The sequence below is a fragment of the Phaenicophaeus curvirostris genome, chromosome 7 (assembly GCF_032191515.1).
Source record: "Phaenicophaeus curvirostris isolate KB17595 chromosome 7, BPBGC_Pcur_1.0, whole genome shotgun sequence".
Classification (NCBI taxonomy): Eukaryota; Metazoa; Chordata; class Aves; order Cuculiformes; family Cuculidae; genus Phaenicophaeus; species Phaenicophaeus curvirostris.
In genome coordinates, this window is record NC_091398.1 from 11,814,187 (window position 1) to 11,840,693 (window position 26,507).

General features: G+C 38.8%; 1 protein-coding gene across 1 annotated transcript in view; it reads right to left on the bottom strand.

The window, feature by feature from the left end:
• The window catches only part of PCNT (pericentrin), a 96,872-nt gene that overhangs the window by 22,175 nt on the left and 48,190 nt on the right, over positions 1-26,507 (bottom strand). Inside the window, exons 26-40 of the mRNA XM_069860808.1 lie at positions 25,668-25,706; positions 20,796-21,025; positions 20,252-20,371; positions 19,717-19,737; positions 16,799-17,026; positions 14,086-14,256; positions 12,453-12,605; positions 11,676-11,846; positions 10,289-11,410; positions 6,892-7,413; positions 5,853-5,958; positions 5,246-5,400; positions 1,511-1,708; positions 1,067-1,240; positions 241-436 (exon numbers count right to left, since the gene is read on the bottom strand). Coding sequence (XP_069716909.1) covers positions 241-436; positions 1,067-1,240; positions 1,511-1,708; positions 5,246-5,400; positions 5,853-5,958; positions 6,892-7,413; positions 10,289-11,410; positions 11,676-11,846; positions 12,453-12,605; positions 14,086-14,256; positions 16,799-17,026; positions 19,717-19,737; positions 20,252-20,371; positions 20,796-21,025; positions 25,668-25,706 — 3,606 coding nt within the window. The remainder of the gene's footprint in view (positions 1-240; positions 437-1,066; positions 1,241-1,510; positions 1,709-5,245; positions 5,401-5,852; positions 5,959-6,891; positions 7,414-10,288; positions 11,411-11,675; positions 11,847-12,452; positions 12,606-14,085; positions 14,257-16,798; positions 17,027-19,716; positions 19,738-20,251; positions 20,372-20,795; positions 21,026-25,667; positions 25,707-26,507) is intronic.

Genomic DNA, 26,507 nt, shown 5'->3' on the forward strand with positions numbered 1-26,507 from the left:
GTTCTGTTGTTCTGGGTTATTTTAAAGCTTCCCTTTGCCTTTCACAGATTTTTTTTTTTTTAACTACTAATATTAGAAAGAAGAATTCCTTCCTCCTGCTACTCAGGAAACCCGAGTGCCTTAGTAAAACTGAAGAATTGTACACCATCTGCTTCTCTGCAAAAGAATCTTTTTTTGCCTTTTGTCTTTTAGGTAAAAAAGGAAAAAAATGACATAGAAGACCAGCTTGGCAATTACTACCTTTCCTTCGGAGATGGTGTTCTTGTTTGCTCCCATGATCTTCCACATTGGTAAGGGTTTCCTGTAACTGCTGCAGCTTCTCCTGGTTCTGAAGATGTGTCATGCGTAGCTGAGCTCGGAGGTCCTGTATTTCAGAGAGCAGGCTATTTCGATCCGAGGAGAAGAGGTGCTCTACAACCATCTGCCTCTGTTCCTCCTATAAACCAAACCAAGCCCTATTGAATCTGCAAGGCTATTCCCATATTTTCTACAAAGATAAACCCTATAGAAACCCTCACAGTACAAGTTTTATACTGAGGTAACTTCAAATGACTAAGTCCATGTTTCATGCTAACATAAAGTTAAAAGAAAGAAAACCTTCACTTCACTAGATTCCAAATAGAGTAATAACTATTACTTATTAATTAGAGGTTATACATCATAGTCACAAAAAAGTGTCTGGTCTGAACCTAAAACCTGAACACTACCAGCAAAAAAATATCAAACAAATTTAGAGTTAGCTCAATATATACCCTTTGTAAGAGAAGTCTGTGAAGCTCTAAATGGAATTCTTCCCCTCCTTCCTTTTTTTATTCCCTTTTATTATAACAATCTCCAGGTCACTATTTTTTCTGGATGACAGGTAAAATAATCAATAGGCTTTGTAACACAACATATAAAGTTTGAGAAAAATGATAACGAAACATAGCTGATCACACACCATCTGGATTAAGGCACAAGACAAGATTTAACCACAGAAGTAAAGAAACTATAAAAATCTTTAAAAAAATATAGGGGAAACGAAGAAGTGATTTATGAGCATAAACACTTAAATATGTTTTCTTACTTGCTGTTTCATAATATACTCCAGTTTTTCCACTAATGAACCTTCATCTCCAGACCCAGGACTGGAGAAGTGAGAATTCAAGTCAATTCGCAACACATTTCTCTCCTTCTCAAGCACGCTTTGTACTGCTTGCAGCAGTTCTCCTCTCCAGTCAGCAGCAATACCTGAATGTTCCTGTTAAAACAGTGTTTGTTTGTTTTTAAAAAAACGCATCTCTCCCAATCTCTAACCCTGTCTTTCATAACATTACTGTGTAAGAGTACACCTATCTGTTAATTTAAGCGTGCCAAAGGTTTCTGAGGAGGCCTGTTCAAATCTTAAAGAAAAGAGACTTACTCCTCACATGTATAGATATACAAGCATACACAATAACTATATAACAATAAACATTTCTCTCAATATGAACTGCTTACCTTGCTTTAAAGGATATTTTCATTGTCATACCTTGTCTCCTCTATCAGCCACCTTGCTAAGATAATCTTTCAGTGACTGTATAGCATCCAGCAAGGCAAAGCACTCCTTCTGCCATCCCTCCATTGCCACTCTGCTCTGATGAACATTTTTCAGCTCCCTAAAACCAAAGGGATGTCCTGACAAAGCCAATATTTTCCAGCTCTCCTCATACACCATCTTCAGCACTGCCTGAGAAGGAAAAAAATGATAATGCCTAATATTAGGAAACAGGCCTCAGCATTTTGGCAGTGTAAGAGTAGGATGGGATAGCACTAGACAACAAAAATAAGAAGGCTGTCTGAGGCTGTGATACAGATAAGGGCATGCTGGTCTGTCCTGCTACTTGGCAAGCTGAATAAACACACACACATACATATAGATACAGAGTGAGCCAACAGCTATCAGAGAATTTTTATCTCCTAACAACTGAGGTCAATATTTAAGAATACAGTGGCCACTCTACTCTTGAATACTGGATTTGTAACATTAAAGTACCACCAGCAGCCTTGGCCAGCACATGTTATTGGTGTGTACATCAACATGCTAATAAGCAATTACGCCAAAGGACTGTATTTGATCTTTGTTGTTTCTGAACTGTCTAGCTAACTTTCCTGGAAATAAATTAAATTCTATCAAGACTGAACTCATGTTACTAAACCCCAGTGATGCCAGAAAAACTGAATTAAGTATTTAGACAACCTTTAGCGGATATGTACAAACAACATCTCCCAAAACGATCACTTAATTTACAAAGTGGAAATCATTTCTTCTAACATTGTCAGACAAAACAATCTTTTTAAAGGAATACCCTGTTCACAAACTATTACATCATACACAGATGTTTCCTGGTCTCTTTTCAAGTAAAGTCACTGGAGGTTTAAGTCCTTTTCTACATACATCTCAACAGAAATGTCCCAGCCTCAATGTGGAGCTGTTCCTCACTGCAGACTACTTTTCTTTAACTCTTGATAGTATTTCTTTGTACTTTTTTGAACAAGTTAACTTTTTGCTTTTCTAATCACTGTAATCAAAATAATTATTTCATTATTTTATTTATACATATAATTACATATAAAATTATAATATATATTTATATGTAATTTATATTATACGTAATGTACATTTCATATATTTGCAATACATAATGTTATCAAAGTAGGTATTACATATTATATTATTTTATTTATATAATATATTTACAATGCATAATATATTTCTATTACATATTTACATTATATAAACTATATTTTTTTTATATATATATAATTTAGCCAACTCTAAATGATTAAAACATTTAGTAATCATTAACAACAGGAGCACCCTAAAGTGTCCAAACTAAACATTCAGTACTGGAGTACATACTCAGATCTTAGAGCCAGTAAATCAATGATCCACAAAGAAAAGCTGAATAAAAAAAATCTGTTTCTTAAGATATAATAAAATTCACTTCTTCCATGAAGACCTATTTTTTTTTTTTGATACAGAATCATAGAGTGGTTCAGGTTGGAAGGGATCTTGGGGACATCTTTCATTAGATCAGGTGTCTCAGAGCTTTGTCCAACCTAACTGTGAACACTTTCAGGGATGGAGCATCCACAGCTCCTCTGTACAGGCTGTTCCAGTGTCTCACCACCTTCATCATAAAGAATTTCTTTCTTACTTCAGTATAAATCTACCTCCTTTCCTTCGCCTGTTACTACCAAGCCCCGGTAAAAAAAACCCTTCCATCTTCCTTACAAGCCTCTTTTATATATTTAATACAAGGTGTCCCCAGACCCTTCTCTTCTCCAGGCTGAACAACCTAAACTCTCTCAGCCTGTCCCCATCGGAGAGCTGCTCCAGCCCTCAGATCATCTTTGTGGCCTCCTCTGGACTTGCTATAACAGATCCACATCTTTTCTGTGCTGAGGGCTCCAGAGCTGGATGCAGGGCTCTAGGTGGAGTCTCACAAGAGCAGAGTAGAGGGGGAGAATCCTCTCCCTAGACCTGTGCCACACTTCTTTTGGGACATTGTTGGCCTTCTGTGCTGCAAGCGCACATTCCCAGCTCAGGTCCAATTTTTCACCCACGAGTATACCCAAGACCTTCCCCATAGGGCTGCTCTCAATCCCTTCATCCCCCAGCCTGTATTGAAACTGCAGATTGCCCCGTCCCAGGTGTAGGACCCTGCATTTGGCTTTGTTGAACCTCATGAGGTTCCCATGGGCCCACTCCTCCAGCCTGTCCAGGTCCCTCTGGATGGCATCACATCCCTCAGGATTGTCAAATGCACCACTCAGCTTGGCGTCATTTGCAGATTTCCTAAGGGTGCATTCGATCCCACTGTCTGTGTCCTTGATGAAGATATTAAATAGTATCGGTCCCACTACAGACCCTTGAGAAACACCACTCATTAGCGGTTTCCACTTGGACATTGAGTTGTTGACAACAACTGGTTGGACATGGCCATCTAGCTGATTCCTTATCCATCTAACACTTCATCCATCAAATCCATATCTTTCCAATTCAGGGGGAGGTGATTGTGAGGGACCATATCAAAGGCCTTACAGAAGGCCAGGTAGAAGACAACACTTGCTTTTCCCTTGTCCACCAATGCAGTCACTTCACCATAGAAAGCTACCAAATTGGTCAGGCTTGATTTGCCCTTGGTGAAGCCATGCTGGCTGTATCTAATCACCTTCCTGTATTCTATGTGTCAATGTAAGTTCCAGGAGGATCTGTTTCATGATCTTACTGGGCACTGAGGTGAGGCTGAAAGGTTCGCAGTTCCCAGGGTCCTTTTTACTACTCTTTTTAAAAATAGGTGCGATGTTTCCCACTTTTTCCAGTCATAGAAACTTCATCCAACTGCCATGACTTTTCAAAAACGATGGAGAGTGGCTTAGCAACTATATCTGACAGTTCCCTCAGGACCCCAGGGTTTATCTCTTCGTGTTCCATGGACTTGTGTCTTGGTTCCTCAGGTGGCCTTGAACCTGATCTTCTCTAACAATGTAAGGAAATACATTCCCTTGAGATTCAGGGACTTATGATGTGAGAAGAGTGATGGGTCAGTGAAAACTTGGAGAAATGAGCACCTCAGCCTTGTTGGTTACCCTGTCTTATTTATCACCTGCGTGTGCGCGTGTGTGTACACACACATTTTCTTAATCTTCCTTTTCTGTCCAATGTACTTGCAAAAGCGCTTCTTACTATTCTTCCTCACGTTCCTTGCCAAATTCCCCTCCAACTGTGCATTATCTTTCCTGATCTCATTCCTACACATCCAGGCAGTGCCCCTATATTCTTCTCCAGTTACATATCTCTCATTTCAGTGCCTGTGCACTTCCTTCTTATGCTTTAGTTTGACCAGGGGGTCCTTTCTCAGCCATGCTGGTCTCCTGCCTTCTTTGCCTAATTTCTTACACTGGGGAGTCTAAATCTCTGGTGCTCTAAGAAGGATGACCTTAAAGAGCTCCCCGGCCCTGCACTGCCACATTCTGGAACATCACCAGAGCTTGTCCTAATAAAACTTCAATTCTAGCAAGTGCAAGACAGAAAAACTTCATTAGTTTTGTCACATGAAAGATGCAAAAGTCACTCAAGAACCATAATCAACTTGAAGTTTACATGATTATGGAGCTCCTACCTTTACAGTGTAAGCTGTTAACTATATTTAAAATTAGCATTAAATTTTCACTGTTTCAGTTCCAATTTCCTGGTATGCTTATATCAATCATGTATTACCTTCAGCTGTGGTGAAAGTATTTCCTTTTCTCTCACAGATTCCATAGCATCTGGAAACATTCCGTGGTACTGAAGATAAGCCATGAAACTAGCATCTAGGTGGTCCGACATTTGTAGCTCCTGCATTAGTTTAGCTGCCAAATTTGAGCTGGTATCTGAAGAAAGAGACAGTCCCCCAACCCCAAGTGTTACAAAGATGAAAAGAACATGAAACCAGAATAATCACTTACAAAATAACCATGATTTCTTCTGCTAGTATGACCGCAGGGTTGGCTGAGGCTAGTCAGTTGTCAGTTGAGATCTTAACCAACTTAAACAAGTAAAAAGTTTGTAAGTTGCCTTTAGCGCCAGAGAAAGTGTTATAGTTAAACCATAACTCACTAAAATCCATGTCTCCTTTCCAACATGTAAAGATGAAAAGGTAAAGGTAGGCATCGGCTAGCACAAATATACAAGTCTTTCTAAAGTTCTTTTTAAACAAAGAACCATATAAGAAAGTCAGCTTTCAAATAAAAGATCTATAGTAAAAGGAAACAGAAGAAAGGAAATGTAGTGTTTTTATATTGAAGTTAAAATATGAAAGGAATCCACAACCAGAGTTACTTACTGCTGCCATATCCATCGCTCATCGCATCTATGGCAGACGCTTTCATTCTTACATCATCTTGCAAGTCAGAAGGGGTTAAAGTTAGATTATCAGCTTCTCTTATCTGCTTGGAAATATATTTTCACATTAATTTAGTTTTCTGAATCCAGCTTTAGATTTTTCTACATTTACAACAACTTTGTTACTAATGTAGATTTTATAATAGCAAATGCCTACTTGATCACAGTGTTAGAGATGGCAAATACAATGATGAAGGCAACACTGGTGCTCTTTGGAACCTACTCCACCTCTATTCTTTCTCCTTTTCAATAGTCTTAAGAAACAGACATGTATTTATAATTAACTGCCCTTCAAGAGCAAGGCACGGAAATGTACAACCAAAGTTTAATTTTGTGAAGGATAGATTTTATATTCCTGTGAAATTATGTAAATGATTTCAAGGTATAAAATCTTTCCATTGAAAAGAAAACTCTCCATTCTCCAATTTTGAAATGATTTCTTCTAACACTCAATGACAGGTATTCGTAAGAGGAAGACTGACACAGTAAATTAGGTATTGTGGTAGTAAAAAAAGTTTTACAGGTTTTAGCTCAATTTCTTGAACATGAAGTATTATCACAAAGTCATCCATTGCTTCCACATAACATAACTGCAAAAACATGAGGATTTGCAGAGTCCATCCCCTCAACAAATCTTTTGAGAGCACAAGAGCAATACCCATATTTTTACCGACACTACAACAGCAGCATACAGACATGCAGGACACAAAGCCTGTTGTAAGCAGCTTAGAGGTCAATTTTAGGTTTTGAAAGACTCTTTTCAATTATTACAAGCAGCGGTAAACAGTATTTTAATGCAGGCCAGAATGTGCTCCACTGTCTTACAGCAAGAGAGGAACTAACAATCATACATCTAGAACACCGCTGGACCTACTCATCTTGCTAAGTTCCTACTACTTGGAACCAACAATGTTCTAAGGGGGACAGAGCTGAGCAGTCTTGTTTAATTAGAATTAAATCAAATATGAAATATCACTTACCAAAATCTTCTTCTCCATATCTTGGTCATCAGAGTATGTACTTTCAGAGAAAGCTGGAGATTTGCTCTCTACTCTGACTGCTGCTTCCTCACTGACATTTTCACACAGGTTAGAACATCCCAGAAATACAGAATTCTCTTCTTGTGTGGATGACCTGGTGTGCATAATTTCAAAATCTGCACTTCCAACTTCAGAAAAGGGCGTCAGATGAAGCACTGGTTGAAGTTCCATGCTCATATCTTGCTTTCTCAGAATCTCAGGCGAGGCCCATGAAGCCATACCTGCAATAAAGTTCTGGAAGTCTTTCGAAGTGTCTTTGTCTATATTCAAATTGTGCTTTGGAGAATCGGGAGTTTGATGAATTTCCAGCATTTGCTGGCAATGCTTTTTCAAATCTTGCTCTTCTTCAGAGTTGTTGATCCCGTCCAAATCCTGAGTCAAGTTATTTGCTTGCGATTGTGTAATCTGAGTTTTTGGATTTATATCGTGTGTCGTCAACTCAAACATAACTTCATCTTTTTTCTACAATGAAATAACACATATTAATTGCTTAATGGAATTTAAATGTGATTTTGCAAACTGAAAAACATGCATTTAAAAAGTTCTTCACAAATTTGATAGTCATATCTATTATTATTCCAGGTTTTATGTAAACATGATCCAATACTTTAGTATATTTTATATGCCAGCTAACCAGGCTTTATAATAAGCATATCATCAATAGGAGAAAAAACAATTCTGTACAATAAGCAAATGTATTTCTGCAGAGCTGACTTTTGTATCAATCAAGGAAAAAGGCTATTCCATTGTTTCCTAACTGGATAAATGTCCTGAACTATCTTAAAGCTTAATGCCTGATCCAGGACACCAGGAAAAATATTGGTGAAGAAGCCTATGGACAGTTCCTATGCCTGCCATTTAAATCCAGGAGAAACTGCTTACCATCTACTTCTAGTTGCTGGAGGGAACAACAACATGGATTCACACATCTCATCATGCGAGACACACAGCAGCCATATACATCAATATGCTATATCCTATATTCTGGTACGGCCGTATTTGTGCCTTTTAGTATTCTCTTCCCACAGGGATGCTTTTCCAAGCATCAAACGTCAAACTGAAGTCTCTGCTGATCGGCAACACTGCAGACCATTTCTCATACTCTGACTCCACAAAAACAAACACACTAGGTCAGGCTAAAGTCCTTTTACCCAACCACCATCTCTGAGAGAGGGACAACAGGGAAGTACAGCTAGCACAGGCATAGCAGGTATCCATCTTCCACAGTTTTTGTGATCCTTGTACATAACTATATATTTTCCAGCCTGAGGACTTGGGTATTTGAACGGTCACAGAACCTTTCCACTACCTTTCCCATAGCATGAGGTCACTGACCAGGCCTTCCACCCTCAAAATTCAAGATATCTGAATATCACAAATACTGTGCTATGGAGTATGCAGATACATTCCTGCCTGCCTTGCTACAACGTCTCTCATGTAGCCTGCATTCCTATACCAGAGCTTTCTTCCCTTCCCAAGGCTTCTTGAAATAATTGTTCTTCTCCTATGACCTTAATGCTCTTGTCAACAAGCAGGTGTGTCAAGCACCACTAGAAGGCTGTTGCTGCAGAGCCACTGCTGAAAAATGACATTTAGCTAATCCATACTAGAACACAAGTACCCAAATATTGTTATTTTTACCCTTCTCCAGCTCTCAGGCTCAGGTTCACTATCTTGCCCAGACAGCTTGTACTCTAAAAAAATTTTGTAGTTTTCCTTATACTGGGATGAGCTAAATCCCTATAAAAGGTTACAGGAATGTTGGGAGACACAGTAATCGCTTACTTTTACATAACACCCTCTCCAACTTTTATGATTGTCCCTCCTCAACCCGCTTTAAAACTTTGGTAAACATGGAAATGCACATACTGACATACATACGTAACTTAAACAATTCCGAATCTAGGTTGCTTACTTTTTAAATCATTTCACTGCCCCCAGAATTCCAGTACGCCTTTATATCCCTCAAAATTTTACCAGTTCTCTCTTCACTGAATTCTAACACTCTTTTTGATGAACCTAATTCAGAATGAAGTTCTTCTTTATGAGACACCACCTTTACAATTACATTATTTTCATTCTATGAATTGTTCATTGCCTTTAACTCTCCATGCTTTGTGTTTAAAGGAAAAATATCTTTTACACGAGCCATTTCCATACTCATATAGATGTTACATTTCCCACACATCCTCAAAAAACAAGTGGTGTCCCCCAGGGCTCAGTGCTGGGTCCAGCCCTGTTCAATGTCTTTATCAATGACCTGGATGAAGGCATCGAGTGCACCAGTAGCAAGTTTGCAGATGACACTAAGCTGGGTGGAAGTGTCGATCTGCTGGAGGGTAAGGAGGCTCCAAAGGGATCTGAACAGGCTGGATCGCTGGGCTGAGACCAATGGCATGAGGTTTAACACGGCCAAGTGCCAGGTCCTGCACTTGGGGCACAACAACCCTGTGCAGTGCTACAGACTAGGAGAAGTCTGGCTAGAAAGCTGCCCAGAGGAGAAGGACCTGAGGGTGTTGGTTGACAGCAACTGAACATGAGCCAGCAGTGGCCCAGGTGGCCAAGAAGGTCAATGGCATCTTGGCTTGTATCAGAAACGGCGTGACCAGCAGGTCCAGGGGGGTTATCCTCCCTCTGTACTCAGCACTGGTGAGACCGCACCTTGAGTCCTGTGTTTAGTTCTGGGCCCCTCACCACAAGAAGGATGTTGAGGCTCTGGAACGAGTCCAGAGAAGAGCAACAAAGCTGGTGAAGGGGCTGGAGAACAGGCCTTACGAGGAGCGGCTGAGAGAGCTGGGGTTGTTTAGCCTGGAGAAGTGGAGGCTGAGGGGAGATCTCATTGCCCTCTATAACTACCTGAAAGGAGGTTGAAGAGAGGAGGGTGCTGGCCTCTTCTCCCAAGTGGCAGGGGACAGGACAAGAGGGAATGGCCTCAAGCTCCAGTCAGTAAATCCGGTACAGTGGTTTTGGTTATGGCAGTTATTTATGTTCTTCAATAGGGCTCTAACAATATCCTACTGCCAATACCTTGACACCTACACCCAACATGCACCATAGGATCCATACCCCATATCCAACTCAGATTGGACTAGATTTCCACACATCCTTGCTCTGTACTTAGACCTTCCTGGCATTTACCTCTAGCCACTGCTGGCTGGAGAAACTACACAAAGATAGAGAGCCTTCAACTCTATCACCACAGCTGGTTTTATGCAACAGTATTCATTTTCACCCTTTCTCAGAGCACTGAAAAGGATAAACTGTAGGGCTTTATATGACACATAAAATTAGATTACTTTAGAAAACAAATACTACTACTAAAAAACAAATGTCATACCAGTTTACTGGTAGGGGAAGCCAGTACTGCAAATGACTGATCAATATTTGCTTCCAGTTCTTCCAATTCCTCCATTCCTTTTTTAAGAGCTTCACGTTTTCTCTCTCTTTGGCAGGATGGCTTGAGAAGGTTAGTCTCTTCATGATCACGTTGCTCCTTTGGCTTGTACAACTCCAACTGTGAAATAAGTTGAACTCTTTCCAGTTGTAAGGCTTCAAGCTCTTTCACATATGTCTTGATCTGATCTTTTAGATTTGCAGTGCTACCTTGCAGTTCATTGATTTCTCTCTGATAAGCTACTTCTTTCTGATTCAGTGTCTGCACCTGTAACTGAAGCCTAGAGAATTCTAACTGAAGATTATAAACATCTTGAGCATGACTTGTATCTCTCTTTTCCAACTTGGTTTGAAGCTCTGTTGCCTTTTTTGTTAAGTACTGCAACTGGGTTGCATCAGCTTCTCTTTGTTCTGCCATTGCCTTTATTTGAATACCTTTCTCTAGAATATTTGCTTCCCTCTCTCTCACAGCGTCTTCAAGTTCTTGAACGTGAGAAGTAGTCATCCTTGCTTCAATCTCTCTCTGAGAAAGCTGTGTTTGATAAAGGCTGTACTTTTCCTGAAGTGCATTGTCACGTATTCTCAGAGAGGTTAGCTCTGCAATCTGCTGCTCTGATGACTCTTGTAATTTTTGGCACTTTTTCTCCAAAATTTCCACTTCTTTTTTAAAATACAATTCCTTCTCTTCCAGTTGCTGCTGCAGAGCATCTCTAGCAGTTGAGACTAGTTCTAATTCCTCCTGAAGTTCTCTTACTTTAGAGAGCAGTAATTCATTTCTTCTGGTTGGATCAATATCACCCTGACAATCCACCAGTCCCCTCTTCAACTCATTCTGTAGGTTTTCCACTGGCTTTCCCAATGCAAGGTGATAGAGATCATCTTGGTTCTCACCGATTTCATGACATACTGGTCCAAATTGTGCCAGCTCTTTTTGAAGCTTCTCAATTACTCCATGGAGTTGCTCTACCTCTTCATCTTTGTCCTTACGCAGCCTTTCCTGGTCACTGCGAAGATGCTCAACAAGCGTTCTAAGTTCTTCAATTTCAGATTTTTGGTCTTCTACTATCTGAGCAGAAGGATAAGGTCTGAATATTACTGTATGTAGGCAGAATTACTATTGCACATAGTTTAAATTACATTTTTCTTCTGAATCACACAGGCATTAATTCACACATTTAATAGCAGGAAGAATTGCTCACTTCAGCTAGTAGCTACTCAGAATACTCTCTACTCTCCTAAGAGAATTATCCAATAGATTTAATCTACAATAAAGTTCTGTGTACTTTCCTTTCCTCAAAATTAAGCAATGGATATAAAGTAAGTACTCTTACTTTTTTCTCCAGGGTATTCTTTAGCTCATGCTGGAGTCTCTTCATCTGGTCATTCAAGTCATCAATTTCTTGATTCTTTTCTTTAAGTAGTGCTTGTGGGAATGACAAAGCTGAGGAATCACTAATACCCAGGTCCTGATTTTGCTTCACTTGAAGTTTTGTTAGATTCTCCTAAAAAAACAGCAATCTCATTAGAAACAACTTACTTTTTTCCCAACCTAATGGCAAAACAGAACCAAGGATTTTATTAATACTTTCTCTGCCTTACTATAATGTTAAAGAACTCAAGAACATGAATACAGCTACTTTGTTTAGACTTGTACCTGCAGATTAGATTGACACAATTCAGAATGTTGTGGCGATCATTACCTCTCTCAAGGTAAGAGATGAACACTCAAGTTGTCAGACTGACAACCAACCAGTTTTCTAACATGTAACATTTGCTAGAGCTGTAGAGGTCACAAATGAACAGAAAAATGTATTGCTTACTAAATGACAACATTGTAGTTTGTAATCTGTCAGGGCTAGAAAAAAGCTAAGCTTTTTATTTAAATCAAACAACTGTAGAAAATACTGCCATAAACATGTATCTAGAGTATTAAGGGCTCTTTATTCTACAATAACCAGCATTAGCCTTGTAATCGTAATGCAATATTCCTTTGACAAGAGGAACAAACTATGTATCTGTTTATAACATCAGGAGATGAAGACCAGAACACTCAAGAAAGGAGGTGTCTGGAGTTTTAGCTGGCACACACTAAAGCTAAGGAAACCTACCTTCAAGTGTGCATTCTCCAGCTGAAGGTGGCTAATGCTTGAACTGCTAAGGTTTTTTTCCATTTCTAACTGCAAGTTCAGCTGCAATATCGCCTCATTTTTACTGGTCAAATTATCTTTATATTGTTCTAGTTGGTCTAACAAGCTTGCAATCTAAAAAAAAGAAAATGCACAGTTGTTTGAATTGAGTCCTTTTATTTAAGCAGAAAAGATAACACTTCATTTGTTGCTATATTCAGCGAAAGCAAGTAACTTCAGCAACTTATGACTTAAACTCTCTGTAATCAAGTTGCATTAATAAAATACTTGAGACATAAAAAGACAGTAAGTAGCCAGCATTCCAGCTCCTCAGCAAAGAAACCAAAGTACTGTAAAGGTGGTTTTCCATTTTCTTTAAAAAAAGAATCTAACTCCTCATAAAAGGTTTGTTAATCTATGTTCTGACCAATGAAGGCTTGAGGCTGATGTAATTTGACATAATAGGAGACATGTTAGCATTTGATTTCAAGCAGCACCACTCTTGTCTTCCTAAGAGACAGAAATTAGCACTGCAGTGCTAATTCCAGTAACACAATCATAGAACTGTGGAACGATTTGGATTGGAAGAGACCTTAAAGATCATCCAGTTCCAACCCCCTGCCAGCAGGGACACCTCCCACCAGACCAGGCTGATCAAAGCCCCATCCAACCTGGCCCTGAATGCTTCCAGGGATGGGGCAGTCACAGCTTCCCTGGGCAACCTGGGCCAGTGCCTCACTACCCTCTTTGTGAAGAATTTCTTCCTGATGTCTAATCTAGATTTTCCCCCTTCCAATTTAAAGCCATCAAAAAAGTTCTGAGCATTGACTTCTTCAAGCTGTAAGAGTTGATAACTACACATTTCTCTGCTTGTAGCTGTTTGAAAGCTTGAGTGCAAAGAGTTATTCGGAAAGACTGATCTTGCCACCCACAGCTTCTATTATCTTTTGGCTTATTATACCTCTTAGTGAGGTATAGGGCTTTGAGAATGAAAAAGGCTTAGTGGCTACTTAAGTCATACTTCATGAGAGACATGGAACTTCCACCTGTAAGAAATCAGGGTTTACTACCCTACTGGTCTTGAAACAATGGTGTACAATTAATGGGAGTATCACCCATGTTTCCCTTCTTTGCACATCCTAAACTGGATATAATATGACATAAATATGCAGCATGTGAGGAGTTATCCATGTGTGTAAATCCAATAAAAGTTCTAAATAGTGTGATCAAATGCATTGAGTTCCAGCTTAGCATGGTACAACAACTCACTGCTAACATTCTCTGGTTCACAAGTAGAGAAGGTCAGATAACACCATTATGGGCAATTGACCTTTCTGTTCTTAAAGGAATTATTGCTTATTGTCAATGTCAAAGAAAACTGTACCTACCTTTGGCTCCACTTCAACTTTGGAAGGAAAGGAAAATAACTTTACAACAGGTATTGATCAATCAGTCTCAAAGTTGATATAACCATCACAAGACAGTTTCCAGTGGAAGGGGAGATGGACAGACAGGAAGTGACAAAACAAGAAAATTCCCAATAACAGGTTTACACAAAACGTTTCTGCAATTATGTCACTGACTCGGAAGACACCAGGACTACCAAAATTCCCACCTCTCTCTCTTTCGTTTGAAGTGCTTCCTGCTCTGCCTGTAACTGCTCTTTCAGTACTGGGGCAGAACTGCCATCTGCTGGTACCCTGTGCCTCGCTTCATCCAATTTAGACTGTAGGGCAGAGATCTGAATCAGGTTATTGTACTGCTGCTGTTGCAAAGCCTCTTTATCCTGCAAAATACATATTTTTTAATGTTAGAATTGTCAATATTCACATCTAGCTCACCAGAGCAATCCTGCCAAAATACTTCTTCATACCTGACAAACCCCAGTATAAGAAGAAAAGTGCATAACCCCAATGGCCACTAGAGAAAAAGAAATTCAAAACAATTGGGTGTTTTCAGCTCACTTAAGCTTTTACTCCTTTATTTTTCTAGACCACATTTAACAATTTCTGAAAATTTAGCATTCATTAATGTTATACTTTCTCAATTACACAGTGCTTTAGATGTTTAAGAACCTAAACATCTTGTTCTTGTAGCCATTTCCAAATATATTATGATACCATATATTTGCCAAGTTAAATTTAAGAGGTGGAGACTTCATTTAATTTAAGATATGGAGAGTTTGGGGTAGATCAAAACCTACTACAGATACATCATCTTAAGTCAGAATGTGAAGCACCAGCATTAAGCTTGTCACATTTGTAGTCTGTCAAACTGCCATAGTTTTCTTTATTTACTTCAAAAACTTTTCCATTGGTCCTCTTTCTCTCACAGTTCTTCTCAGGAGCTGTGTCACTCCAAGGCGGAAGGCTTCACTTGGGAAGTTGTTCTAACAGCAAGCATAATATCTGTACTTAATATGATAAGGGAAAGATGGGCACAAAACCTAGAGGCAGTAACTGCCTCTGCTGTTCAGCACTTATTCTGCTACCTATGAGTTTAGTCAATGTTCTCCACAAAAAGATACCATTCCATAGTCTAGATTACTCTTTCCAGACCTATTTCTTATTAGTGCTAGTCTCCATTATCTGCAACACCTATATGTTTTGTGTGTTAGCATTCAGGCAGCAGTAAAATTCTTTAACTGCCACTCACATCACACATATTTTTACAGAAAAAAAATTCATGACAGGCAATCATTTTTAGGTCTCTGTTGGCACTTATTTTCTGCATGAAATTGCTTCAAGACAAGCTATTACAATGCCTACAGTTGGCAAACTGAATAGTATAACCTTGTTTAAGGCTGATAAATTAGTTTCTTGGAAAAACAAATAAACAGAGTCTAGATTTGGATTATGTAAAATTTTTAAGAAAAACCAATTTCCTGGAACACTGAGACAGTTAAAGGAATATTTTGGATTTGCATGGATGAAGTAAGCCTGTTTAACAGAAAGCTAAAATTTCAGAGACAAGAGCTACCTGCCAATAGCAATATCAGAGTCAACATCACATTCCAAGGCAAGCCAACAGAAAGGTAATGGGCGCGGTTTTTGTATGTTTGGATAAAATCACAGAATAGCTTAAGCCAGTAAGGGTCTCTAGAGCTCTCTGATAACTTCTGATTCAAAGCAGAACGAACTTGGCTCTGCTCAGGGCTTCAGCCAGACAAATTCCGAGCATCTCCAAGTCACAGACACACCACTACTACTCCGAGTCCCTTTTTCAACATCTGTCTGCCCCCTGGATGACTATTTCCCTCTACACTTTAACTGGAATTGCCCTTGTTGCAGTTTACACTTGTATCTTCTCATGTTTTCACTGTGTACCTCCAAGTCCTACTCCATCTTCTCTACAACCTCCTATTACGTGGTTGCAGGCAACAATAAGATCTCCACAAAGCTAAACAAACCCTGACCTCTAAGCTTGCCTTCAAAAGTCACTTGCTCCAGCATCCTGACCTTCTTGATGGTCATTTGCTAGACTTGCCTCAGTATGCCAAATTCTGTCTCGTACATGAGCTTCTAAAACCAAGCCATTCTCCAGCTGCAACCTCACAAGTGTCAAATGGGAATAGGAGTACCTAATAAGCTATGACTGGCTAATCTATATCACATTAACTGAAGCTAAAACAAAAAAGTATTTTGTTCAATATTTTAAAAATAAAAAATAATGGAAGCAAATATTTACAAAATCAGCGAACTAATACATTTAGTTTAGACTATGCTACTCAACTCTTCAAACCCAACAGTCATTCTAATAATACTTAACCAAGGAAAATTGCAGGGAGGATACAGAAACATTTAGTTTAAAAAGGTAGAAAAGGGTACTCAGATATTTGGTAGGAAACAAATACTTTTGCTAAATGGAATGTAATTCTTTGTTCTAAGCTGTGATTAAATCTGCAGTAGTAACAAAGCACTAAAAATTTCAGACTATGGCAAACACATTTGGCATCAAAGACACACATCAAGAGGAGCTACTGATTCAGATAGTATGATTTTAAACAGTTATTTATTGAAGACCCACCATGTTTAACCTTCAGTAACACTATCTTCTCACGAATTTCCAGAGAAGCAAAAGAGATGCTCTGATCCATGCAAACATGACAACTGTCAGAAAACAGTCTCTACACTAAGTAGGTTTGGAGTCTGTAAAACCAGAGTTTGTTTAGAACTGTGGCTGTGATACCTGCTATTTACACAACAGTTTAACTCACCACTGGGTGCCAGGGAGAGTCTCAAACAACACTGTAACACAGGCATTGATATCCCCCATGAAGATACCATCTGCACAAGGCCACTCCCACTTAAATAAGTATTTAAAATTACTTGTTTTAATTCAGTTTCCACTTTCTTCAGTTTTTGCAGTTGTTGTTCCAAGCAGCGTACAGTCTTTGAGAGTTCAGTACTGCCATGCTCCAGTTCTCGTATCCGTGCCACCAGTTTTTCTATCTCTTTATCACGAGCTGTAATTTCTTGGGCTTTCTGTTCCTTTTCTAATAATAGCTTATGGTAATCATCTATCTTCTCTTTCATTTCTGCTTGTAAAGATTCTACCTATACAATAAATCACATTATACAGATACTCAGGCAATATAACAAACTTCCAATTGGAAGCAAGAGTAATTTCATGGCAAAGCAGGTGGAGTTTAACTACAGGCTAGACTAGGGCAAAAATCCCAGAAGAAAGTAAAAGCGGATGTGGACAGAAAGGATGAAAAAGTAACTTTCTGAAAACTTGTTTTCCAAATGCAGCATCTCTTAAATACACATTTGATTGCTCCTCCTTAATTTTGGCAGTCTTCTTACAAAGTACTGGATGAAGGCATACTCTCGAGGCCCAGTGGGCGTCAAAATGGGCCTTGTGGTGTGTGGGGAAGGAACTGTTGTTTTTTGTTTGTTTAAGATTAAAACAAAACAAAACAAGGTGATATTAATTAGATGTATTTATGTAACCTAAGAGTCCTCTTGCTTTACTTCAAAGAGTTCCAGTTTAAAGGAATATACCAAGAATTGAAAGATAAATATGCAAGGTAACACACTCAATGCCTGCAAATCAGCAGTCAACATAAAACAGATACTCCTTTCCAAAAACATGGAAATGTAACTCAATATGAAAAGGGTAATAATTTTGCACTTGTTCTCAATGAGATCAAAGCACACAGACTGCTAAAGGAAAACAGTCTCTCCTTCATCCCAGTAATTAATGTGAAGGCAAGGCAAGGAGATTTGGTGGGTAACAGAGGCAGAAGAGAACCAAGTGTGACAGACATAGTGTGTTGGAAGTAAAAGTCATTAAGCACAGTGAAAGCAAGCTTCAATAGGAAACTTTCTGAAGGAGAAATACCAATGAGCAGGGAAGATGACATTTTATAAAATAAGTGCTTTGTTCATCAGTAAGTGTCTGACTTTGTGCAAATTTCACTGCAATATTATACATTAAAAAAAATTCTTTGTATTAACATAGAATTTTATGTCTTCAAAGTATTCTAGAGATATTACTAAAGCAGAAGAACACCCTCCAGTAAAATACAGAAGAATACATCTAATTTGGTCAAATTAATAAGCATGGAGAACATTACAGACTAGTTAATATATCAAGTGATTAACATGATATTCTCAGCTGCTTGTAGGCATATGTATATTTGCTGCATTCTGTACATATCTTACTCCCTTCTCCTCTTATCAGCAATTAAGCAACCGTTAAGCATAGCATGGGCCTTTCAGAAAAGCTTCTCAGTACCAAATAATCTTTTAGAACTTTAGTACTTCCCAATGCTATAAAATTTTGGTATATATCATCAGAATCCCAGACACTGTGAAACTTTACACACTACAAGTGTGTTTAATGCCATGTTGCTAGAAAGCCAGTGCTGCAATTCTGTAGCTAAGCAAACCTTATCACAACCTTCAACTTCCTGGCATACTCTCAAATGCAGCTCACAGTACCAGTCAGCATTATTTTCACAAAATAATCCCAATCGTATATGCCTTGATCCTAAAGAGCAGCAGAGAGAACAAGTATGAACTTGGTTTAACTCCTACATGCAGAAATCAGTTCAAGTGAACCAAATTGTTTCAGACTGAGTTAAGCAATTACTGATGTTACAGCAGCATCAAAGCACTGTACAAGCACTGTCTAAATCCTGACTTTTTTTTTTTTTAGCACAGATTGCGTGCATACCTTGCCCTACCCACAAATGTCACTTGCTGAGTTACCTTCCCTAATACCTTCTGATGGAGGCTGCAAAGTTACTGCAGCTAGTCTTATTTTTTTTCAGGTCTTTCTCTTTACTAAGCCACAAGCACACTAGCAAAGGATAACCTATTGTCATCCACCTAACATCTTGGATAGAAAGCAAGCTGTGGTCTTAACAGTTTGACATAGTTTGAATAACCTGATATATATCCTCTGTGATTCTGTATGCCCAAGACTGCCAGAGGGACATGTCCTGGGTACAAATAGATCTCCAACAGGTCATGAGGCCTTCAAAACAGAAATCTCTGCCATTCTTTTTCTGATCTTTGCCACGGTGTAAGTAATACACAGGCTGAGTGTGTGATGCGCTCAGAAAATCTTAATGCTGGATAACTGCATTCTCATGCAAATGAGAAGCTGACACTGATGCAGAATGATACATAATCACTCTATTTCTTAAGAAGCATAATCCAGTCATGCCAAAGGTTACAGAAGGCAAGTGGCAATCAGTTGCCCTCCAGCATGGAAGATTCCTCTAGCAAAGACTCAATTGTTCCTACAAGATTTGCTTCTCTCACAAAGAAGTGCATAATTTCACAAACTGTACGTAAATTAATAGATGGAAATGAAATTAAGTAGTATACACATTGAAGTTTAAGAGCAGGGCCACAAGCAGAAGCTGAAGGCTGTGGCACAGTCTACCACTGTAATTCCATCATCTTTGTTTCATACTACAAATCTCAAGTTTTGCTTTCAAGACAAAAAGCTCTTTTACAGTAAGTAACTGCCTGTAATGTACCTGAACAATAAGTCAGGAGAATGAAGCACTTATGTACAGGAAATTAAATTGAAGGCAGTTCCTCGCTCCTTGCAAGAAGTCCGCCTCCCTGAAACGTGTGTGCTTATCTCCAAGTCAAATTGAAGCAGCCTCGACATATCAAGAACAGGAAAAAACAGGAAAGAAAAGCTATAGCAGATCTAATTCATAGAAGGGATTGGAAGGAAAAGAGCAGAAAGGTTAAAGAGATATTCATGCTGTTTTCCATACCTGTAGAATCAATTCATAGTTCTGTAGGTTCATTTACGTGAAAAAGAAAAAAACAAAACAAGAAGAAAAAGCAAAAGTTAATCATTGAAACCAAGCATCAAACAAATGAACATGTGAAAGAAAAGGCCTTATTTAGAAACTTTAGGCTTGCAGACAAAGAACATCTCTTATGACACTTTGTATAGCAGGAAAAATTGAAGATGTTTGGAATCCAGACGCTATCCCTCAGCTGTGCTATGTAGAACTGTGTGTCTGTATTGTTATCTTCTTCAGTTCACTTAAACCAGGCTCGTAGGCTACAAAACTTTACTGTAAAGAACATACAACATTTCTTTCCATGTCCATAAGAAATAATGCAAGTACACCCTCACTGCCTGAATGTAGTCTGGTCATGTGGGGGAAAATTTGCACTCTAGGTGACATAAGAGGAAAAAAAGGTCTCTCAAGACTCAGTCCCTCCCTCAAGACAATACAGGGTTTGGTATTTAATTGCAGTAAACAAACTCCTTTGTCCACTAAGTGTGATTTTACTTACCTTATACTCTTTGGGCTCTCCTGAAGTCTGTGATTTTGCTGCAAGTTTTAACTGTTCTTCAAGTTTCTGAATTTCCTGCTGAAAATCATCACGTTCATGTTCCCTTTCTATAGCTTGTTCCTGTAAACCCAGCCAGAGATAGTGAAAGTCTTTTAAAGGAACTTTTCAATTTATTAGAATATGGAATACAAGAAAAATCTGGGTTTTTTTCATGGTGAAGAAACTATGCTCACTTAAAAAATAATTAACATCTATTAATAGTCCTGAAAGCAGAGCTAAATTTACAGGGAAAGACAAAAAAAGCCCTTTTTCACTCAAACGTACATACAAACTACAATTAGCAACTAATAAAAAAGGAAAAAGAACCATGTAATACTATAGAAAAGGAATTTAAGAACAACCTTTGTTTTTCCTTTTACAAGACTAGAATACCAAGGTCTCAATTTCAAATAAAACAGAAAGCAGGAACCATATTCCAAGTCTCAAACACAAAGAGTATTTATCACCTCCAAAACCATGGAAATGTGGTAGCAAGCTTGCTTACATCCATGAATTGTCGCTGGTTTTTAAGCTGTTTTTCAAGAACTTGTATTTGTTGTTTTAATTCAGCAACCTCCAATAACTGTGTAGCCAGGTCTTGATTACTATTCAGCTGTTCTTCCAGTTCCACCTCCAAAACTTTCATCTGAGAGCGTAAGTTGGAATGGTCTTTTTCTGCCTGACATTGAAGCTCTAATTTCTCCTTTGCTAAAAATTCTACTTCCTTGAGTAGACCTGAATAGGATCACAAAAATAACAACAGCTTTCAATGTAGGGTACAAAAATCAAATTGAGTTTAAGATCGTCTGTCTGAGACACAAAAGGAAGTGTGATACTTGACTGCCCATTGTGTTAAGGCTACCGTACGATGTAGTAAAGGACGACACAGTCATTTGTTCTCAATTGCAAAGTAAATCCTGGTTGGAGATACTCTGGCCACACAGAAAGCTTTCACCTTCATGCCTTGAGACCTTGCAATTCCAGAGAGCCCCATATCACTCAGTCTTTTGAAGTTCCTTCCTTAGGTCGTTGCCCTCTCAACCTTGGTTCCATCCTCCTCCTTCCCAAAGGCTCTTCCCAAACCACACCAGAGCTTCAGTTCTCCAAGTTCACTCTATTCCAGATGTGTTCCATCCCCAAGTTTAAGCCCCACAACCCAACTGCCCTGCTCATCACTATTTTATCCTAAATCGTCACTACCCCACCCATCCCCACTTCCCACCCTACTTCAAATATCTTCCCAATCAAGCTATCCAATACTTATTTCTCAATTTCTCCAAAGTGCCATGCCAAGATCCTCCTTAGACCTCAAACACCCAGTCTCAGGTCAGCCTCTCAGTTACTCCTCTGTCTCCTGCCACGCTGGGTACTGCTGCAGCTGACCACACTGTTAACACCCAGTCCATCTCTTCAGCAGCTGGTGGTGCCCAGCCCTACCCTGAAGTTAAGCGCTGTGAGAAAGCAAAATTAACCTTTTTCTCTGAACCTGACTGGGAATTAAAACCCAGAGAAAAATCATACTTAGAGAAAATCAGTCCAGTTCTGAGGCTAGAAGGGGAAAAAATACCTGGGGAAAAAGATGGCATGTACTGACCCTATAAAAATGCAAAAGAAATACCCCAATTCTGAAAACATAGGTAGCTGAAGATCATGTAAGCTATCAAGAGCTAATTTATACTAACAAACCACATTTTCTATCAGTTGGATACACTGAATGTGCTGTTTAGGAGACTGAAACTTAGACTCCACTGTTAATGCACTTAGAGAAAAAAAAATTATGTGAATACAGCTAAAAATAATCTGAACACAAAAATAGACGTCCAACTTCTTAGTATTTAAAACGAGGTCCTGCAAGAACTCATTACATTACTTTTCAAATGTTCCACTATTTACCTTAAATGTCTTCAGTCATAGACAAAAAGGTAAGCCTGTGATTCCAACAAGGACCTTAACTAGGCATCCAGCCAAGCTCCCAGCACAGGACAATTTTCCAAGCGTCATCAACTCAATTCACTTGATTCCTGACCTAGCATCTTTTCAGTTGCAGTTACAAACCTTCAAAAACAAAGATGATACCACAGCCTACTTACAAAAATCTTTTCTTGTGCTTCACTAACCACAGGTATTTAATTAAATTTCTAGACACTTTAAAATAAACCAAAAACCATTCTATGTTGATCCCCAAGGAGGTGAACTTGTGAAAGCTTAGAAGGATGCAATAACATTTACAAAAAACACTTGAAAAAATGTCATGGCAGTAAGGATAATGAAGTGCTGGACTGTGCCGGGTCTGTGAAGTCTCTGCCTCTGGAAATTAAAGAGGCTGAACAAAGAGAAACAAGTGAAGTAGATTTTACTTTGGCACAAAAATGTGGACTAAATGAGCTCTAGAGGTCTGCAGCAACCCTGTGACTTCCTGGTTTAGATACCTAGGTCTAATACCATAGCAACTAGACTTTCTCTGCATTAAGACAATATTAAAATATGCAAGTTAAAACTAACAAGTTACTCCAGCAAAAGAAAACTCAGCAGATATGTAACTGTGCCAGAATCATTAACTGTCTGTCAGATTTGCTCAGGACATGTGGCAGCTTTTGAAGCCAACTGAAAAGGATACAAAATTGCTTATCAGTCCCTTGAATTCTTCAAGATGTGTATCATACATATACATTGCCCATGTGAGACCATGACACACCACATGAAGGGAAAAACCCATTCAGACAACACATTAAGAGCCCTGCCCTCCCTCACAGCCAGGTACGTTGGCATCAGGCTTCTCCTGCCACTTTAAATTTGCTATTAGCTGATAAATACAAGTCACAGATTAATAGAGGACTGCAAGGAACTGCTGGAGATACACTCACAGACTCCATCTCTAAAAAAGGCCTAGTCCTGGTAAGTAATTTCTGCATTTGAGAGATAATGTACAACTACATTACAATTACATTTCACTCCAAGCACTCATTTTGCAAACTCACCACTACCAAAAGCAGGTGCTCGGCTGCATGTATAGTAACAGCAACCGTGCAGTCACTCTGCCACACTCCCTTGTTTAGCACAGTGCTAAACAGTCACATGAACTAAGCTCCACGCTTCTTAATCTAATGTTCATGGAGTCGTGGATGTAACTCAGGCTCCGGCAGAATGCATGCAGGTAAATAAAGAGCCTCCACCAAAGCAATTTCTCTCACAGCCCACATGGAGCTGCAACAGTCTCCTATCATTATGAGACAGAGCACAGCAAGTTACTCAAGGCTAAAACACACAGCTCAGAAAAAAGCTGACAACAGTCTGAATTCCATTAGGAGCAGGAATCCCAGCCACGGCTGCACAGCAGAGAATATTTTTACCAAGTGCCATGTTTTGTCAGGTCTGAGATGGAAATAAAAGTGCACTCCACTGCAAGTGCTCATACCTGGTGCATGGAGGAGGGCACGGTGCAGCGCGTACAGATACACGGTACCCACTGAAAGGGCATGGAGGTACTGACACGCAGAGAAAAGAACCAATGCTTTTGTGAAAAAAAGCACAAGAATTTTTCTTTCTATAACCTAAGAAACATGGTCATTAACAAGTTGGCTTCTTCCAGCTTCAAAAAGAACACTAATGCTTTCTGAGGAACAAAATACCAATCAGATAAGACTGAAATAAATGGTCTTGGTCATCTCTTCAAATTGAAAGTATTAGGCTAACAGATTTTACATGGAACTGAAAATGTTCCACAGAAAGCAGGTATCAAATTTTGGCAAATCTCAGTAAAGAGCAATCTGTTTGAGCAATTCTTTAATTTTTTATTTTTTTTAAGCACACGTTCCTCCAGTGTATAAACGTAATTACAAGCACCATGAACAACCATCAGATTGCAGATTTGTTTCTTTGTAGGGACAAACTTGTTATCTATTAAAGCTAATTCAAATCATGCAGTTTCACTTTGGTAATGCCCTGGCATACCCCTCTGCACGCCCAAGATCATCATTAGCAAACGCTAAGTTCCATTCTAAGTGCATTTCATTAGCGAGGCCATTCCACTCGTATTAGTGCTGCACATCAAAAAAGGATGAATTTCAAAGAATGGCTTTTCAAAGAATAAGCCATGTCAACCAACTCCAAACAGTAAGATTTGTCATATTTTCCACACATTACAAATAATACCAAACCAGAGGAAGAGTACTACAGATGGCTGGGGCAGGGGAAAGCGGATGATTTTGAGGGCTCAGCACTTGCAGCAAATGCAGCTGTTGAGGTTCTAACAAGCTGCTTGCAGGAGCAGGACAGCAGTGAATGGCAATCCTCAAACACACACTAACCAGTTAGGTTAGACATTCCCCCACTGACTTGGCAGGAGCAAATTTCGGGACAGTGGCTACCAAAAATATGTTAAATAAACATAATGTTTGAGGAGATCTGAATGGACAGAGGAATAAATACATAGTAATGGGCAAGAGAGACCAGTGCAGCTCTTTAACTCTAAGGGGAATTGACCCAAATCATTCTTTCCTATTCATTTGAGGAATACGCAAGAGAATACCTCTACAAATATACATGTTTGTATAAATGAAATTAATCTAAAAATGTGATAATTATACCTGGAGTAGAACACAAAACATAAACATGGCAGCTATAAATTTATCAGATCTAAATGTTTGCTAAATCAGGAGTTAAGTACACATACTTTAGTTCGTGGGGGTTGGGGAGGGAAGATGCCTTTTCCAATTTGGCAGCTACAAATTTTACTTCAGCATTAGACTTCCAAAGGCAGCAGAAAACTCTACAGATCCCTCTTGCTTGTTTTTTTATTTCACTGTCCCTCCCATAACCAGCTTTCCTTACCATTCTTCTCTCCTCTTCTTTTTTCTAATCCACCTATCCATTCAGTTACATTTTTCCAGCCTCCCTTAGACCTCCTTCAGTTTTTGCTGTATTTTTTTAGGTCTCCATTTTACATCATCTCAAATATTTCCCCCTTGCTTTAAACTAATTTAATTTAACTTTATTTAAATAAAAATTAAATTAATTTAATAATTTTAACAGCTGACTGTGTATCTCTTACTGTGGAGTAAGCAAGCTTACTCCATCCCCTCAAAACAAAAATGAAGCTGGCAAACACAAAGATAATGGCACAAAGTATTTTAAGCCTAAGAGCAGCAAAACCAGTTTTTTTCTTTAAATATTGATCAGTGAATTGAATATTTTTAGTTTTAGTTGTTTTCTGATGCATCCCAGAACTTGTAATTTTTTTTGCCAGGATATCCATAACCCCAGTAATTTCTTGTGCTATTTATAAAGTACTATTCCTCTTTGTTAAAACAAAACTATCAATTCATTCATTCAATGTAACAGTAACAGAAACCAGAAAAAAACCACACTCATTACAAACCTGAACCTTCTCTTTGTGCTACATTAGCAACAGGTCGTCCTAGAAATCAAAACACAAAGACATATACAAAACAAGAATAGAATATTGTGATCCATTCCATCTTCTAAAACCCTAAAAATTTATAGGTAATATAGATAGTGCCTCCTGTTTATTTGACAAAAATTCACATCATCTTTATTATGACGCAACACTCCCTATGACAAACATTGAACCATGTCTGCAATTGGACTAGAGCTACTCTAGAAACAGTTTTACATCATAACCATGCAAGTTTGCTGCAACGCTCCTGGCTAGTAATTTGTGTTTTTTCAAGACAATCAATAATCTTTTTGCAATTTTGCCCAGACAGAGATAGAATAATTAATACCTCAAAGCCCCTTTTTAGCTCCAGCCAGAGGATTCAAAGTAGGATTCAGTCCAGCAGGACTCACTGGCACAGACTTAGCCTCCAATCTGCCATATTTTTGCACGACACCCTGGCATACCTTAGTTCAATAATATCATGAATTTATTTTGTGTTTCTGGTGGGAAGTATTACTCAAGGCTGTAACCACTGCTGTAAAGCAAGCACGACCCATTTCAGTTTCAGTTACAGCCCCTGAATCTGTTTATGTTCTGCTGTCTTTTCCCTGAGGCAGAGAGGTCTTCCGCCACCTCTGCTTCTGTTTATTGGGGCAAACAAGCATAGACTCTGTAAGAAAGGACTATCTACATGAGACCACTATTCAATTTTCTCTTAAGGTAATAGTAAGATGTTATTAACATGTCACATGAGAAGTCAGAAACAGACCCAACTTCTAATATTAACATGTGTACTACACTTTTAAAAAGAGCCTGTAG